Source organism: Lupinus angustifolius, chromosome LG03 (genome assembly GCF_001865875.1).
Source record: "Lupinus angustifolius cultivar Tanjil chromosome LG03, LupAngTanjil_v1.0, whole genome shotgun sequence".
Classification (NCBI taxonomy): domain Eukaryota; kingdom Viridiplantae; phylum Streptophyta; class Magnoliopsida; order Fabales; family Fabaceae; genus Lupinus; species Lupinus angustifolius.
Genome location: NC_032011.1, coordinates 23,774,226 through 23,791,638, shown reverse-complemented (window position 1 = coordinate 23,791,638; position 17,413 = coordinate 23,774,226). Strand labels below are relative to the sequence as shown.

At 32.1% G+C, this 17,413-nt stretch overlaps 2 protein-coding genes across 3 annotated transcripts; both read right to left on the bottom strand.

Moving 5' to 3' along the window:
- On the bottom strand, positions 435 to 2,314 carry LOC109343827 (acyl-lipid (9-3)-desaturase-like). Its single transcript, XM_019582307.1, has one exon. It carries the CDS (start codon positions 2,141 to 2,143, stop codon positions 779 to 781), a length of 1,365 nt encoding a protein of 454 aa, XP_019437852.1. The 5' UTR covers positions 2,144 to 2,314; the 3' UTR covers positions 435 to 778.
- Positions 7,516 to 16,396, bottom strand: LOC109343826 (ATP-dependent zinc metalloprotease FTSH 4, mitochondrial-like). 2 transcript variants are annotated; one of them, XM_019582306.1, is made up of 8 exons: positions 16,195 to 16,396; positions 15,323 to 15,410; positions 14,804 to 15,067; positions 13,439 to 13,675; positions 13,215 to 13,339; positions 12,534 to 13,010; positions 11,169 to 11,913; positions 7,516 to 7,912 (listed from the first exon to the last, which is right to left on the bottom strand). In XM_019582306.1, exons 1-8 carry the CDS (start codon positions 16,219 to 16,221, stop codon positions 7,776 to 7,778), a joined length of 2,100 nt encoding a protein of 699 aa, XP_019437851.1. In that variant the 5' UTR covers positions 16,222 to 16,396; the 3' UTR covers positions 7,516 to 7,775. The 2 variants fall into 2 exon arrangements, with proteins under 2 accessions (XP_019437851.1, XP_019437850.1); XM_019582305.1 differs by lacking the exon at positions 7,516 to 7,912 and having other exon boundaries at positions 10,772 to 11,913.

The window sequence follows — 17,413 nt, the reverse complement described above, 5'->3', positions numbered from 1 at the left end:
AAAGGTTTTTGGCTTTGCTTTCCTTAAAATTAAGTTCCAGTTTCAATGACAACATTGTTTCATTGTTCATCTAGAAACAACATGTCCCTCTATTTTTTGTTCAAGCATGAATTGCTGTCTGATCATCATATCCATATTGATACATGTATCGTGAAAATTGTGAACAAATTCGGAATCTTGGATGTATAATTTGGCAAGGAGTTTTGCTATATCTTCATCCAAAATCCAAATACTACTTAATATTGAATCAAAATGGTCATTAAAAAGCTGTTACTTTTGTCTGTGTGTAATTCTTTTATAACAAAACATATAGCGCCAATTTCAATTTGGCATCTCATTCCTTGATGCAAGTGCAATTATCAGATCACTCTCATAAATTGACCATACAAATACAGCAAAAAACATCATATATAATAACGGTAATCATGTAGTACATGAAATAAGTTTAACAATGTGTTATAAAATTGCTAAGTTCAACCGAGTTGACATGAAAAACAAGCAGGAAATGACAAATAGAGGATAATTCAGCACATTTGAATCTAACAAATGTTACATTTGTTGCTCTAAACAGCGATGAATTCCCAGAAATGACACAAATGGCTATACAGAGACCAATTTTTGCATAATGAAATCAAACTACATCAACCAAAATGATACTTAAACAATCCATTGTCTAGCATAAGTGCTTATTGAAATAATAACAACAAGATAAATACCTGTATTAGCCTGCATTTCAAGGACATCAAAATTTTAGCGAGCTCCTCCACCCAAGTTCAAATCATCCATGAGTATTAACAGCTTCCCAAACTAAGTTTTTCGGAATGGGATTGGACAGATTACGAGCCAGCAAGGCCGCATTTCGGAGAGTCTGAATTGTTAGCACATTGGCATTCCAGAATGAGACACAATGGTAAGGCACATTATGTTTCTTGCACAGCTCCTTAACGAAAGGTGAAACTGTCCGAAGATGATTCCTTGGCATCCGAGGAAACAGATGATGTTCGACCTGAAATTGCAACCCGCCATGAAACCAATCCATCCAAGGTGAGCACTTCACATCAAGAGTCCCATTAGTCTGCTTCTCAACCCACTCACTAGAACTCGGGTGACCAAGATAGACGCTTGAAGAGAAATGATTCAAGCAGAACTGAACATGTTGGATCCCAGTGACCGAAAAACTAGCAATCACAAACAATATTCTTTCACTCCAATTGGGCAAGTATGACACCAAAAGAGGGTACCAAATCCAAAAAACAAGCAGCCCTAAAAGTTCCTGGACCCTATTCGGTACATTTCGCTTGGAAAACAGCAAGATGAACGATTGTGCAAATAAATTGAGTCTAGCGAAACACATAACCGGATAAAAAGTCCAATGCTGGTAACTAACAAGGAACCTAGTAAAACCATCAAAATTCATCTTCCTGTCATAGAAGTAAGAAGTAATGGAATTGAAGAACTTATTAGATACCACAAAAAATGGCATATGCTGAAGATCTGGATCAAAATCAAGACTATTACAAGCAATGTGATGAGCATTGTGATTCCACTTCCACCATGCAATACTAATCCCTGCAAGACAATTCCCAGATAGAACCTGAGCAAAACGAGTGAAACCCTTTGTTGCCATAATCTGATAATGACCAGAATCATGTCCAATCCAACCACTCTGAATCCAAAACAACCCCATCAACCCACCACAACCCAAATGCACAAAAGGGTTGTCATTAAAGAAAACACCATAAACACTAGCACAAAACAGAATTACCATGAACCACAATGTGAAGAAAACACCATGTCCTTTTTTCTCAAACAACCCAATGGATGAAAAATGGGACAAGAGTTTTCTATAGTCTTTGGAAACCTCAGAGACAGCGTAATCACTGAGATAATACCCATTGAAGAAGTTTTGAAGGTATTTTGATGCATTAATGGGATGATAGGCTAGAAAAGCATCAGTAACATCTTGACCAGCGAGGTTCAACAATGGAAGATCACCACCAGGGTGATGTTTAGCCCAATTGGTAACATTGTAGATCTTTCCATGGATTGAGATCCAAAGATCATCTCTTTTGTTGTGTTTCTTCAGTTCTTCCAATGAAATGTACTTTTTTGATGTTGGTTCTGTATCAGGAAGCACAGCCATTGTTGATGATGAAGGTGAGAACAAGAGAGAGATCAATGAGTTATGTTTATGGAATAATGGTTGTTTATGAATGAGTCAAACAAAACCCTGATAGATAGAAGGGTGATGGGGATTGAATTTTGTAGCCAATGAAATGAGGATGATATATGAATAGAAGGGAAGAGAATGCCGGAAAGATACCAACCTATCAAAAAAATATTCCTCTTTCAAAGTAGGTTAGGCCTATCAAGCTGAACTATATCGGGCTATGATAATTTATTTTAAAAAATTGAATATCAAATTAGAAGAGAATTTATATTAAGTTTAAATGGTTAAATTTTCTAGTCGAGTTAGATGATTTCATATATAATAAAAAATATCTATCAATCTGTAATTCTATATAAATAGCAAATTTTATATAATTTTATTGAAGTAATATTTATTCATCTTTTTTGGATCGGAGTAGAACAAAACATTAGATTAGTGTTCTGCTTTTTATTTTATTTTAAGTGAACTGTCTGGTCCAGTTTCCAAATTATTCCAATTTAACTCGGTCAGACCAAGATTTAAGACCGTAAATCAGAGTCATTTTCAAATCTAGTAGATGTCTAATCACCCATGATCCTCACAACATTGATTTAGCTTAATATATAAATAAGACTTTAACTATTTAAAGACCAACAGCTTTAGTTATATTATAATAATATTTATTTTAATATAATTAATATTAACATAATGAAATTTTAATATAAAATTATACACAAGAATATAATTTAATTGTTAGTATAAGATATTCATGTTTAAAAAAACTCTTTTAATCCATTTAAAGAGATCGAATCAAATCAAACTTTTAAATATGTGAGACATATGCCTTAATTTCTTTTAATACCTAAATAAGTTTAGGTGGAAACTCCAGTTTTTTTTGTTTCTCACATGTATCCTCGTACTTAGAGATAATCTTATCTAAGCTGATAATATATATAAGTATATGAGGCTAACTCTCTTAACTAGTATCTTTCATCCACAAGACTAAGACATAAAATATTGCTTAAGGGAATCAAGCATGTATCACTTGAACCAATACTCGTTGGTTTGTGTTATAAGTTTGGTATGTTTTTACTCTTACTTTGTTTCCCTTAATAAAATTACTTTTAGTATATGCCAATTAAGGAATGTTGTTAGAATTATTATTTTTTAATAATTATATGTATTATTTTAAAATTGTTTTTTCGTTAATGTGACTTATCCATTTTCTCATGTCACTCAATTAAATAATACCTTTTTCCTTCCTAATCAATTAATATGTATATTTTAATAACATAATCAATTAATATGCATAAACCTCTAAACATTGTCTTATAAAAACTATCAAAACTAAAAATCTCAAATAATTTTTAAAAGGAATAGAGTAACATTTATTTACTATATAATTCATTTAATAAATATTTCAGTTATCCATATTTTTATATTTAATTTTATGCATATAGTTTAATAATTTTTTAATGATATAAAAGTCCAATACATTTTAACTAAAATAATCCATATAAGGCATTTTAGAAATTAGATTAAAAAAATAGGAGATAAAAAGGAGGAATAATAGATAAGAATACAATTGGAAAGTAAAATAAAATGTATATTAAATTTATAAGACCTCAAAATATTTAGAATAACATAAAAAAAAAAGTAATCACAAAAATATGTAACTAATATAGGAATAAAATCCATTTTGGGAAACATCTCTTCTTAGTATTTCCATCTTCAATTTGGCATGATAATGTGTAATAATTGACTAATGACACGTTGTTTATGTAGTAAAATGCTCGTTTGACTTCATACAAGAAAAGACACTAAATTAAATTCCACTTTTCCCGCTACTAATCAGCAGTTGAAATAAAAAGATTGAGTAATGATATATTCTCATATTAAATTATTCTATTAATCCTCCTAGCTATAAAAATGTAACATGTTACTTGTAAATCAATCATCAACAAATAATGTATCACCTTTTGACATATGTTTCTTTAATGTGGTACGAGAATTAATATGAGGATATAGAAGAAGGATATATCATTTTCTAAAAAATCTATAGTACGGCTCCATTATTACACATAGTACTCAAATTTTTTTTTGAAGGGTTCAACTTTTTTATTATTATTTAATTAAAAATATAAAAAATATTTCATCCAAAACATTCTAGTATTGAAGTGTCCAATTAGGGGTGAGCATGACCCGATCATATTCATTCATTTGTTATGGTCTGATTATGAGTGGCTTGAATATGATCAAGTCTCATCAAGTTTAGGGTCAGTTCGGGTTTAAAAATAGACTTGTCTCATAGTCACTCACTCATCAAGTTTTTATGTGTCTCCAGAGTAATGACATTGTTTTGGTCGAAAGTATAATTGATTCTCTAATTTTTTCATCATATGTACATCAATAATAATTATATATTCATATATCATTTTATATGTCAAATTACATATTCATAATAAAAAATAATATTGAGAAATTTTTATCTAAAATGAGTATGCATTATATTTAATCGGGTCTATGGTCAGGTTTAAAGGCTGACTAAAACAATATTTTAGGTCGAGTTAGCTTCGGGTCTATGACCAGAAAGGGTTCAAAAAAATGATCCGACCAACATTTAGGAATGGGTAAAGGATAAACTTTAACTCGACTCATTATTTAGTTCAATAAACTTTATTTATGATCCAAATGAGTTAAACTTAAATTAAATTTTGAATTCATTCAATAAACGAGTCGAACTTGAGGCAAGTAAATTTCAACTTATTATAATCATCAAATGATTTGATTATCTACATATATATACAGAGAGTCACTTAAGTGAAAATAATTCTTACATAAAAATTGTAAAAACAATAAGTTAGAATCATACAACTGTATGGATGATTAAGATTAAATCTTAATTAATGTCATATGATCAATTAGAAACATTGTGCACATTTATCTTTTAATTTTGACAATTCAAATAAAATTAAATAATACATATTTTTTCTCATTTTTCACATTGACAATTATTATAATTTGAGTTACTTTATATACAAATATACATGTATAAAATCATTAGTAGTATATTTATTATTAAAATTCATAAACTTTATCTGCACTTTTAATTTATATAAACCACCAACATTATTTAGGTCTATAACTTTATGCTTACTTTGAAATATAAATTTAAGTTAGTTAATCTACTCAAAATTTCATGAACTTTAATTGAGCCAAACTTCAACTAAAAAAATAGTTCCATGTTGAGCTCCATTCAAAAATCAACTTGACTCGATTCTTAAAGAGTCCAGTTGAGTCAAGTTGACTCAATCAAACTCATTTTATAGCAACAAAAAGGAAGACTTATTACTTGAGCACAAGATAATATATTATCATTTTTTTATTTCTCATGTATCCTCGCACTGGAGGAAATCATATTTGAGCTGAGAATATCCACAGGTACGTGAGACTAATTCTCCCAGCAGACATTTTTTCCATCCACACAAGACTTGAACCCGAGACTTTGCTTAAGGGAAATCAAACATATACCACTTGAACCAACGCGCGCGTCGGTAATATACTACCATTTTGCAACTAAGACCGAATATTTCTACATCCCGTGGTTTTTCCACAAAATTTTCTTTTAATTTAATTATTATTTTGAAAGTTTAAACAATATTAATTACTTATCAATTATATTTTTATCAAAATTATTAGAAGAGGACTAATAGTAATGAAATAAATTGAAGACATTAAACGAGAATGATATAAAATGATCAACAATAGTTTTTCTTTAAAAACAAAAAAAAAATATCGTTAGTTTGTGCTAAACTAACTAGTACATGACTTATAAAAGAAGACATGGAGTGATGGATAACATACCAATTTTATTGAAGTAATAGTTATTTCATGTTAACATATTCTTTATGGATTAACATACTTGATTTCTTGATACAAAATATTAAAGGTATAAATTTATGGCTCACAAGCAAAGTAAGTAGGTTCATTATGGGCCGACTAATAGAGTAATCCCTCATCTCGGATCGGAAATGCTAATGGGGCAGAAATTGAAGTGAGGGACCAGTCTACTTCTTGTGTCAATGTCCTATCAACTATGCTCTTCTGTATGCTAACTCATACATGAAAAACCAACATTTTTTTAGCAAGTATGAGGAAGTCTTTTCCTGCTAGGATTCATGGAGGAAACACCTTAACCATGCATGAGCCTGAACTACATGTGTCATGTGAGACATTCATAAATTTTAACCGAGCCGAACTAAAGCTAAAAAATGATTCGTATCAAACTCAAGTCGAGTTTTGAACTGAGTAAATCCTTATCAAACTGAATTGAGTTAAACTCTGGTTCGATTCAGTCCAGCTCGTTTCCAACCCTAGTCTTAAAATTTTAATAATTGAAGTATTTTGTTGATCAATCATAAAACAATGACATGTGGAGTGATACTCTTTTTGTGACAGAAGATGTCCACACAAGCTAAGAGTATGCACTACACCAAGTTATTTAAACATTATTATCCAAATCAATATAACTCATTTCCTAACAAGTTCTCTATTTTCTGCTTGAATAAAATGGTACATCTCTCATCATTTATATACAAACTAAAAAAATTGTTACATACTGTATTTCAGAATATTTATTACTTTCAGTGCCATTATAAGAGAAATTTCATGGAGTAATGAACTTGGTCACAATACCTTAGGACACAAGCCATGAAAATTGGTGAAAATTCTTCCAGCTATGCCTTGACCTCATCAACATCTTTTACATCATTATATTTAGTATTGGATTCCTCACTGGGTTCCACTTCTTTGCTCATACCAAGTCCTAGGAAAGTTGAAAAGGAAACCAAAGAATGTGCAAAATAAATTGAAGTTGAATAATGAATGAACCTGAAGCTCATAAGTTATAATGATATTGATACCTTTACTAATTCCTTTATCCTCAATGAGTGCTCCTACACCAGAAATTCAGAGAAAGACTCCTATGCCATAGCTGATCCTTAAATTCTCACCTTCTGCAGCCACCATATGAATGTTTAATTTGATCATTTATCTATACTTTGTTTTTTAGCAAATAATTTGATCACAAGATGATTACTATGTAGGTGGATGTAAGGTAAGTGACTTAATAAACTAATTGTTTGATAAAAATAGTTGAGATTTGATAAATGACTAAAAATATTCTATAATATATTGCCTAAAGCAAACAGTCTCGAAAAAAGGAATTTTTTTTTCAAAAATAAATAATCAAAATAAACCCATAAAGAACCAAAATAAACATTAGATAAAAAACAAAAAATATATTTAAACCTTATTAATATGCTTTACTCTTTCATTGAAGGAGTAACTTCATAGAAGGCCCAGAATGAGAAGTGGAAAATGGAGAAGGAAATGAAAATTTTGGAGTGTAAAAAAAACTTATATAAAATGTACCAAAAACTATATCAAAATAACGAGCTAATAAATAGGAGTATCCTAAACGAGCTAACTCACAACAATATAATACATGAAATGAGTTGGAGTCACAGAAGTGGAACCACAAGAACCCCAAAAACATCAAATCTATCTGCACATTTCAATTCGGTAATAGTTGTTTTGTAGCATGTGTCACTGATGCCTTTTCCTGCTAAGATCCTACTGGGGCAATACCCTGACCCTTGGTCACAGCAGAAGCTGCAGCAGCAGCCGCTGCCGCTGCATTGGACCGTGAATTGCCACCCTGAGCTTCAACTGCATGCCTCTTCTGCTGCTGCTGGGAGTTAACTTTTGCAAGCGGTCTATGGTCAGGTTTAAAGGCTGACTAAAACAATATTTTAGGTCGAGTTAGCTTCGGGTCTATGACCAGAAAGGGTTCAAAAAAATGATCCGACCAACATTTAGGAATGGGTAAAGGATAAACTTTAACTCGACTCATTATTTAGTTCAATAAACTTTATTTATGATCCAAATGAGTTAAACTTAAATTAAATTTTGAATTCATTCAATAAACGAGTCGAACTTGAGGCAAGTAAATTTCAACTTATTATAATCATCAAATGATTTGATTATCTACATATATATACAGAGAGTCACTTAAGTGAAAATAATTCTTACATAAAAATTGTAAAAACAATAAGTTAGAATCATACAACTGTATGGATGATTAAGATTAAATCTTAATTAATGTCATATGATCAATTAGAAACATTGTGCACATTTATCTTTTAATTTTGACAATTCAAATAAAATTAAATAATACATATTTTTTCTCATTTTTCACATTGACAATTATTATAATTTGAGTTACTTTATATACAAATATACATGTATAAAATCATTAGTAGTATATTTATTATTAAAATTCATAAACTTTATCTGCACTTTTAATTTATATAAACCACCAACATTATTTAGGTCTATAACTTTATGCTTACTTTGAAATATAAATTTAAGTTAGTTAATCTACTCAAAATTTCATGAACTTTAATTGAGCCAAACTTCAACTAAAAAAATAGTTCCATGTTGAGCTCCATTCAAAAATCAACTTGACTCGATTCTTAAAGAGTCCAGTTGAGTCAAGTTGACTCAATCAAACTCATTTTATAGCAACAAAAAGGAAGACTTATTACTTGAGCACAAGATAATATATTATCATTTTTTTATTTCTCATGTATCCTCGCACTGGAGGAAATCATATTTGAGCTGAGAATATCCACAGGTACGTGAGACTAATTCTCCCAGCAGACATTTTTTCCATCCACACAAGACTTGAACCCGAGACTTTGCTTAAGGGAAATCAAACATATACCACTTGAACCAACGCGCGCGTCGGTAATATACTACCATTTTGCAACTAAGACCGAATATTTCTACATCCCGTGGTTTTTCCACAAAATTTTCTTTTAATTTAATTATTATTTTGAAAGTTTAAACAATATTAATTACTTATCAATTATATTTTTATCAAAATTATTAGAAGAGGACTAATAGTAATGAAATAAATTGAAGACATTAAACGAGAATGATATAAAATGATCAACAATAGTTTTTCTTTAAAAACAAAAAAAAAATATCGTTAGTTTGTGCTAAACTAACTAGTACATGACTTATAAAAGAAGACATGGAGTGATGGATAACATACCAATTTTATTGAAGTAATAGTTATTTCATGTTAACATATTCTTTATGGATTAACATACTTGATTTCTTGATACAAAATATTAAAGGTATAAATTTATGGCTCACAAGCAAAGTAAGTAGGTTCATTATGGGCCGACTAATAGAGTAATCCCTCATCTCGGATCGGAAATGCTAATGGGGCAGAAATTGAAGTGAGGGACCAGTCTACTTCTTGTGTCAATGTCCTATCAACTATGCTCTTCTGTATGCTAACTCATACATGAAAAACCAACATTTTTTTAGCAAGTATGAGGAAGTCTTTTCCTGCTAGGATTCATGGAGGAAACACCTTAACCATGCATGAGCCTGAACTACATGTGTCATGTGAGACATTCATAAATTTTAACCGAGCCGAACTAAAGCTAAAAAATGATTCGTATCAAACTCAAGTCGAGTTTTGAACTGAGTAAATCCTTATCAAACTGAATTGAGTTAAACTCTGGTTCGATTCAGTCCAGCTCGTTTCCAACCCTAGTCTTAAAATTTTAATAATTGAAGTATTTTGTTGATCAATCATAAAACAATGACATGTGGAGTGATACTCTTTTTGTGACAGAAGATGTCCACACAAGCTAAGAGTATGCACTACACCAAGTTATTTAAACATTATTATCCAAATCAATATAACTCATTTCCTAACAAGTTCTCTATTTTCTGCTTGAATAAAATGGTACATCTCTCATCATTTATATACAAACTAAAAAAATTGTTACATACTGTATTTCAGAATATTTATTACTTTCAGTGCCATTATAAGAGAAATTTCATGGAGTAATGAACTTGGTCACAATACCTTAGGACACAAGCCATGAAAATTGGTGAAAATTCTTCCAGCTATGCCTTGACCTCATCAACATCTTTTACATCATTATATTTAGTATTGGATTCCTCACTGGGTTCCACTTCTTTGCTCATACCAAGTCCTAGGAAAGTTGAAAAGGAAACCAAAGAATGTGCAAAATAAATTGAAGTTGAATAATGAATGAACCTGAAGCTCATAAGTTATAATGATATTGATACCTTTACTAATTCCTTTATCCTCAATGAGTGCTCCTACACCAGAAATTCAGAGAAAGACTCCTATGCCATAGCTGATCCTTAAATTCTCACCTTCTGCAGCCACCATATGAATGTTTAATTTGATCATTTATCTATACTTTGTTTTTTAGCAAATAATTTGATCACAAGATGATTACTATGTAGGTGGATGTAAGGTAAGTGACTTAATAAACTAATTGTTTGATAAAAATAGTTGAGATTTGATAAATGACTAAAAATATTCTATAATATATTGCCTAAAGCAAACAGTCTCGAAAAAAGGAATTTTTTTTTCAAAAATAAATAATCAAAATAAACCCATAAAGAACCAAAATAAACATTAGATAAAAAACAAAAAATATATTTAAACCTTATTAATATGCTTTACTCTTTCATTGAAGGAGTAACTTCATAGAAGGCCCAGAATGAGAAGTGGAAAATGGAGAAGGAAATGAAAATTTTGGAGTGTAAAAAAAACTTATATAAAATGTACCAAAAACTATATCAAAATAACGAGCTAATAAATAGGAGTATCCTAAACGAGCTAACTCACAACAATATAATACATGAAATGAGTTGGAGTCACAGAAGTGGAACCACAAGAACCCCAAAAACATCAAATCTATCTGCACATTTCAATTCGGTAATAGTTGTTTTGTAGCATGTGTCACTGATGCCTTTTCCTGCTAAGATCCTACTGGGGCAATACCCTGACCCTTGGTCACAGCAGAAGCTGCAGCAGCAGCCGCTGCCGCTGCATTGGACCGTGAATTGCCACCCTGAGCTTCAACTGCATGCCTCTTCTGCTGCTGCTGGGAGTTAACTTTTGCAAGCAAAGCCTTTATCTGATTTCCTGTAAGTGTCTCCTTCTCCAAAAGAGCATTTGCAAGGGCATGAAGCTCCTTATTGTGGGTGGTTAGAATAGCTTTTGCATTGTTGTAAGCCCTTTCAAGCAAGTTCTTCACCTCTTTCTCAATAAGCAGCCTAGTTTCTGAGCTCATGCTTCTCCCATCATCATGGTATTCATGTGTGACAAGTCCAACTTCATTGCTCAGACCATATTTAGTAACCATTGCCCTAGCCAGATTAGTTGCCTGTGAAAGATCTGAGGATGCACCTGAAGTAACTTCACTTTCTCCAAAAATTATCTCTTCAGCAACCCGACCTCCCATGCAAACATCAAGCCGAGCAAGCATTTGTTTACGGGAGAAACTGGTCTCATCTTTGTCAGGCAATTGAGAAACCATGCCAAGAGCCATCCCACGTGGAACTATAGTAGCCTTGTGAACAGGAAGTGCACCATCAGTATATATTGCCACTAGGGCATGGCCACCCTCATGGAAAGCTGTAGTTTTTCTTGACTCCTCAGATATGACAGCCGACTTGCGTTCAGTTCCCATGATAATCTTGTCCTTCGCAAACTCTAAATCATTCATGTTCACAGCTTTAGCACCATCCATTGCAGCCTTGAGAGCAGCAACGTTAACCAGGTTTGCAAGCTCGGCACCAGAGAACCCAGGTGTTCCTCGAGCAATTATCATTAGATCAACATCATCAGCCTTCAGAATCTGAATTTTATTGGAGATGAAAAATCAGTAATAAGTACATATTGATCAACATATATATCAGTTTACACAATGGTAACTTAAAAGGGGAAAGAGACATCTAGACTGGCAGACTGACACTGCAAAAGACCAAAATATATCTCATTTAATATGCCTACATATGTTTCCTTCTACTAAGATCACAATACAACAATCAAGCCTTCGTCCTACCAGATGAGGTCAGCTACATGGACCGAATGACACCATAATGCTCTATCATAAATCATGTTCATTGATAAAGCATTGATCTCTATATTTTCCTAATCCTTTCCCCTAGGTTTTTCTTGGTCTTCGTCTGACTCTAGAAATTGGACTAACCTCCATTTGGTTTACTCTCCTACTAAGATCACAATCTTGTCACAAAAATATGATGCAATTAATATTACAAAACTTAAATGAGAAAATAGATATGAATAGAATATCCTAGGCATAAGTGTATACACAAAGTATCCAATGGACACTCAATTATATCCCAAAGGAAGCACACTACAATGTTTTGCACCAATTTAGTGTGAGCACTAACAATGACCATCTAACCGAAGCTACAAATTAACATAGACTCTTTTCCACAAGTAAAAGCATACCTTCGACATGTGGGACTCCAAAATCTGTCTCCTTCCTTCAACATCTGGATTGGGAACAACAACATGGCGATCAAACCGCCCAGGTCTTACCAAAGCCTTATCTAGTGACTCTGGAAAGTTCGTAGCTGCAATCACTATTACACCTTCATTCTGCTTGAATCCATCTAGCTCAACAAGCAACTGATTTAGAGTCATCTTCATATACATTTGGTCCTTTGGATTTCGGCTTCCTCCAATAGCATCGATCTCATCGATGAAGATTATACAAGGTGATCGCTTCTTTGCAGCAGAAAAAAGATCCCTCACCCTTCGTGCACCAACACCAACAAACATCTCTTCAAATTCACTTCCACTGCATGAGAAGAAAGGAACTCCTGCCTCTCCAGCAATAGCTCTTGCCAACATTGTTTTACCAGTGCCAGGTGGGCCAACAAGCAAAACACCTTTCGGGAGCTTTCCACCAAGACGAGTAAAGCGCTATCACAAAGGAAACAAGTCATCCAAAATAGTACTGAAAAGGGGCGCCTTGTATGCTCAGTAAAGAAGTATATAGATTATAACTAACAAAAGTATGATATAGAAAGGTGACATTGTTCTCTGGAGATACAAGTTTAAACACTCAATCATTAGAGGAATAAATCTTTGCAAAAGAGAGAATATATCTGTGCTCAAGATGCCTACCTTAGGATCTCGTAGGTAGTGAACAATTTCTTCCAGCTCTGCCTTAGCTTCATCAACACCTTTTACATCATTAAATTTAGTATTGGACTCCACACTGGGTTGCACTTCTTCACTCATACCAAGTCCTAAAAGTTCAAAAACAAACCAAACAATGTGCCCAATAAATTCAGGTTGAATAATGAGTGAACCTGGGCAGCTTATAAGTTACAATGACATAGTAATACCTTTACTAATTCCTTTATCCTCAATGAGTGCTCCTACACCAGAAATTAAGAGAAAGACCACTACAACAGACCTAATTGTACGCCATAGCTGATCTTTAAAATTCCCACCTTCTGCAGCCACCATATGAATTGGAAAACTTGCAGTTCCAAGCACTGCATCTTTTGCAGGTTTTCCCGCATTTCTAAGAGCAGAAAAGCCACCTATACTCTCTTCCTCCCTCACTGAATTAGAAACACCTGAAAAATCAGACACCGCTTGGTTATAACTGTGTCCTTAAAGTGTGCTAAGAAATAAATGCTTATTTTTTTCTTTTTTAGATAAATAAAGAAATTCCGTAAGAGAAGAGAATAGTACATGAGAAGAGGATAAGACATCCTCACAGAACAAAGCGAAAGAAAAACAACTATGCTAGGATGTAGAATATGCAACAAAGCATACCAATCCCTCTGAAAATCATACCCAAAGAAACACCACAAAAAACATATGGGCAGAGCTCCAAAAAGATGCCAAATAATAACCCTCTCCCAACCATAGCCTGAAGAGGATAAGGAATTTCTAACAGTGCTATCAATGGCGGGTGGCGGTTCATGTTGATTTTCCAAAAATCGCTGGCAAAAGGCGACTACTCGCCATGGCAGATGACAATAATATATATATATATATATATATATATAATATACAATGACGAAAGACGAATCGTGAAATCAGCTATAATACAAAGCTGAATCTGAAAGAGTGAGGGTTAGTGATGTCCTACGCAGTTTAGCAGAGTGAGAAATGATCATGACTGAATGATAAGTATGACATCATTTCACAAAAAATATTATAAATTTATGTTTATATATAAACGCAGATCTGAAACTAATGCGGCAACCAAATTTGAAACAAATAAAGAAAAGGAGGAGGGATAGGAAAAATAATTGAGAAAACGATATGAAAGAAAAGGGGGGTCAGTCTTATTATCTCCTCCCCCTTTTTTCATTGATAATATTGCTAGGAAAAGCCCTAATTTTGATTTTAGGAATTGGGCCACACGAACCCAAGCCATATTTGATTTTAGGAATTGGGCCATATTTGTTGTGAATGCTGGCAGGGGCAATTCGGCCATGTCCACACCATTATGGAACATTAATCTAAATATCTGCAAATCAGCACACACTCAAAAGCAAAACTCAGAGCCAGAAGAGGTAGAAGGAAGAAAACCAAATTTAATTGCTTGCTTGAGGAAAATCTTCATTCTATAAGAAAAGCAATATTGACAAGAAACATTAGGCAGAGTATTAGACAAGGCAAAGTAAATACATATGCAAAATTGCAAATATAGTCAAAATAAAAGGAGAGCAGTTATAGAGCCAAACAGTCACCTTTCCGTAAAGTCTTCAGCAGTTGACTTTCATCCAGCCTATCAACTTTCACTAATGCTTTAACATATTCAGAAAGTGCAGAATGATTAGAATGCAGAGATGGCTGACTTTCAAAAGCTCTAATTACAGCTTCAGGATCATTTCGACGGTAAAGTTCTTTAAGATGAGCAACTTCACTGGCTTCATCTGCATCACGTACTCGACGGGCCAGATTGCCAACATAGCTGGACTGGAATTTCTTCTGGGCACACAAGAGCCTATTTCCTACAGAAATTTAAAGGCAAGTGTAACAGACAAAAGTTTTAGGCCAAAATTTACAGGTACTCTAGACATCAGTTAGAAACAGGCATTTACAACTTGAAAAATATCTATGTATAAATAGTTCTACTGCTAATTTTTTTTTCAAAAGATAAACCCCAAAGTAACACAAGTCAGAAAATATAAAACTACTATGAATGAGAAAAGCAAATATATATACTTAAACTACTGACGCACACTACAGGAACAATGGTTTTATACCTGCACAGCCTTCAAATTTATTAGCTGATAAATAGCTTCTAAGAAACAAATCTTTGACCTGTCCAGATGCTGATTGATTCCTTGCTACCTGAAAAAAGAAACTATAAAATTAATTTACGAATAAAACTAATACAAGATACAATCACAGATGGCAATTGCATTCGTGCAAAGTAAGACATAATTGATCATGAAATGCATACAGTTTGCTTAACTTATTTGACACTAGATAGAAACTAGCTATCATTGGTTGGAAAACTTATGTTTAAAAATGTAAAAGAAAATACACACCATCCCTATTTTCCAACTACCCAGCTTTCTAGTCTCTCTCTAGTGAACGAAAATTCTCATGAACCCTAGCAATGACCCATTTAACAACTCAATCTAGCAAATTGGACAAATGTCGATATTATGACCGGAGCCAGAATAAAATAAATAATTACTTTACAGTTCTCCAAATAATAATGAAATAAAAAATTTATGAACCTGAGCAATGACCCAATCAACAACTCAATCTAGCAAATTGGATAAATATCAATATTATGAACCTGAGCAATGACCCATTCAACAACTCAATCTATCAAAATGGATAAATGTCAACATTAAGAACATGATCACGAATAAAAAAATTGATTAAATTACGGTTCCCCAATAACAATGAAATAAAAATCTTCTAAACCTAAACAATGACCCTTTCAATAACTCAATCTAGAAAATTGGATAAATGTGACTATCATCAGTATTATGAACCTGAGCCCGAATAAAATAAATAAATAAATAAATTTAGGGTTCTCCAAACAATAATAATAAAATGGAAATGAAATAGAGAGGATGAAAATTGATGGAGTGGGGGTTAGATTGAAGAAAAAACTGACCTGAGTTATCAAACGAATCCACGCCATGTGACGAAATTAGGTTAAATTTGCAGATTATGTTGGGAAAGAGAAAACGTGATTGATGAAAATGAAAGATCGGAAAACAAGAGAGTGAAGGATCGAATGTGTCGTAGGTTCTCACTTCTTAACAAATCAACTTATTCTTCTCTTCTCTTTCTCTAATTTGTATAAGATTAGATATTACAAGAGCCTTGTCAAATTACAAGCCTATATATTCTTTGGTGGATATTGTATAATATGTGTGTATAATTATAATAAATTAAAAAAAAAATTTAAAAGGAAAAAGATGTATACACCAACCGTGTATGAGTTTTATACATTATCATTGGATTACATATTTAATAGTTATTGGATTTTCAACAACAAAAATAATCGGATGATGAAGCACATATATATAAATCTGTATACTCACCGTGCATACATTTTATACTCTTTTTTAAAATATGTGATACATAAATTTTGCTTGCATAAATCCTCTCTTATAACAAATAGGGAGATAATTTGGAGATTTCCATGTTATTAATTATAAGCAAATATTAAATGTTATTATGATAAAATTATCCTATCCTTATTAAGTTTCTATATAATTTCTCTCATTTTTAATATATAGTTCATTCAAGATCTCATGCAAACACTATATAATAAATATCAACTAGTGATAATTTAGTAATTGATATTGATTTTATTTTTTAATATATAGTTTTTTTCTTCACTTTTATCTATATCTATATATCTATATATCTATACTATATATAAAGGCAAAACATGGTGTAACTTCCACCATGGTATAATTTCTATTTCATATTTTGTCATTCACATTATTTAATTTTTACAAAAAGACCATATAATCATAAATAAACATCACTAACACATTAATTAATTATATCTTTCACATTAAATTGAACATTATCATAAATACATAAAAATTATAACAAATACATTATAATTCTAAAAATAAAATATATAAAAATTAAATACGTAGTACCATGTAAAATTGACCGGCAGGCACGAAGTGCCTGTACACACTAGTCTATATAAAGCCAAAACATGATGTAATTTCCACCATGATATAATTTTCATTTCCTCTTTTGCCTTTAACATTATTTAATTTTTACAAAAAAATATATAACTTAAATAACCACTACCAACACATTAATTAACCACATCTCTCCCTCAAAGTGAATATTATCATAAATAA

Coding starts and splice junctions, on each gene's coding strand:
- LOC109343827 (XM_019582307.1), bottom strand. CDS start 2,143: ATGGCTGTGCTTCCTGATACAGAACCAACATCAAAAAAGTACATTTCA.
- LOC109343826 (XM_019582306.1), bottom strand. CDS start 16,221: ATGGCGTGGATTCGTTTGATAACTCAG. Junction 13,676..14,803: donor GCTGAAGACTTTACGGAAAG/GTGACTGTTTGG, acceptor CTGATTTTTCAG/GTGTTTCTAATTCAGTGAGG. Junction 13,011..13,214: donor ACTACCTACGAGATCCTAAG/GTAGGCATCTTG, acceptor CCTTTGTGATAG/CGCTTTACTCGTCTTGGTGG.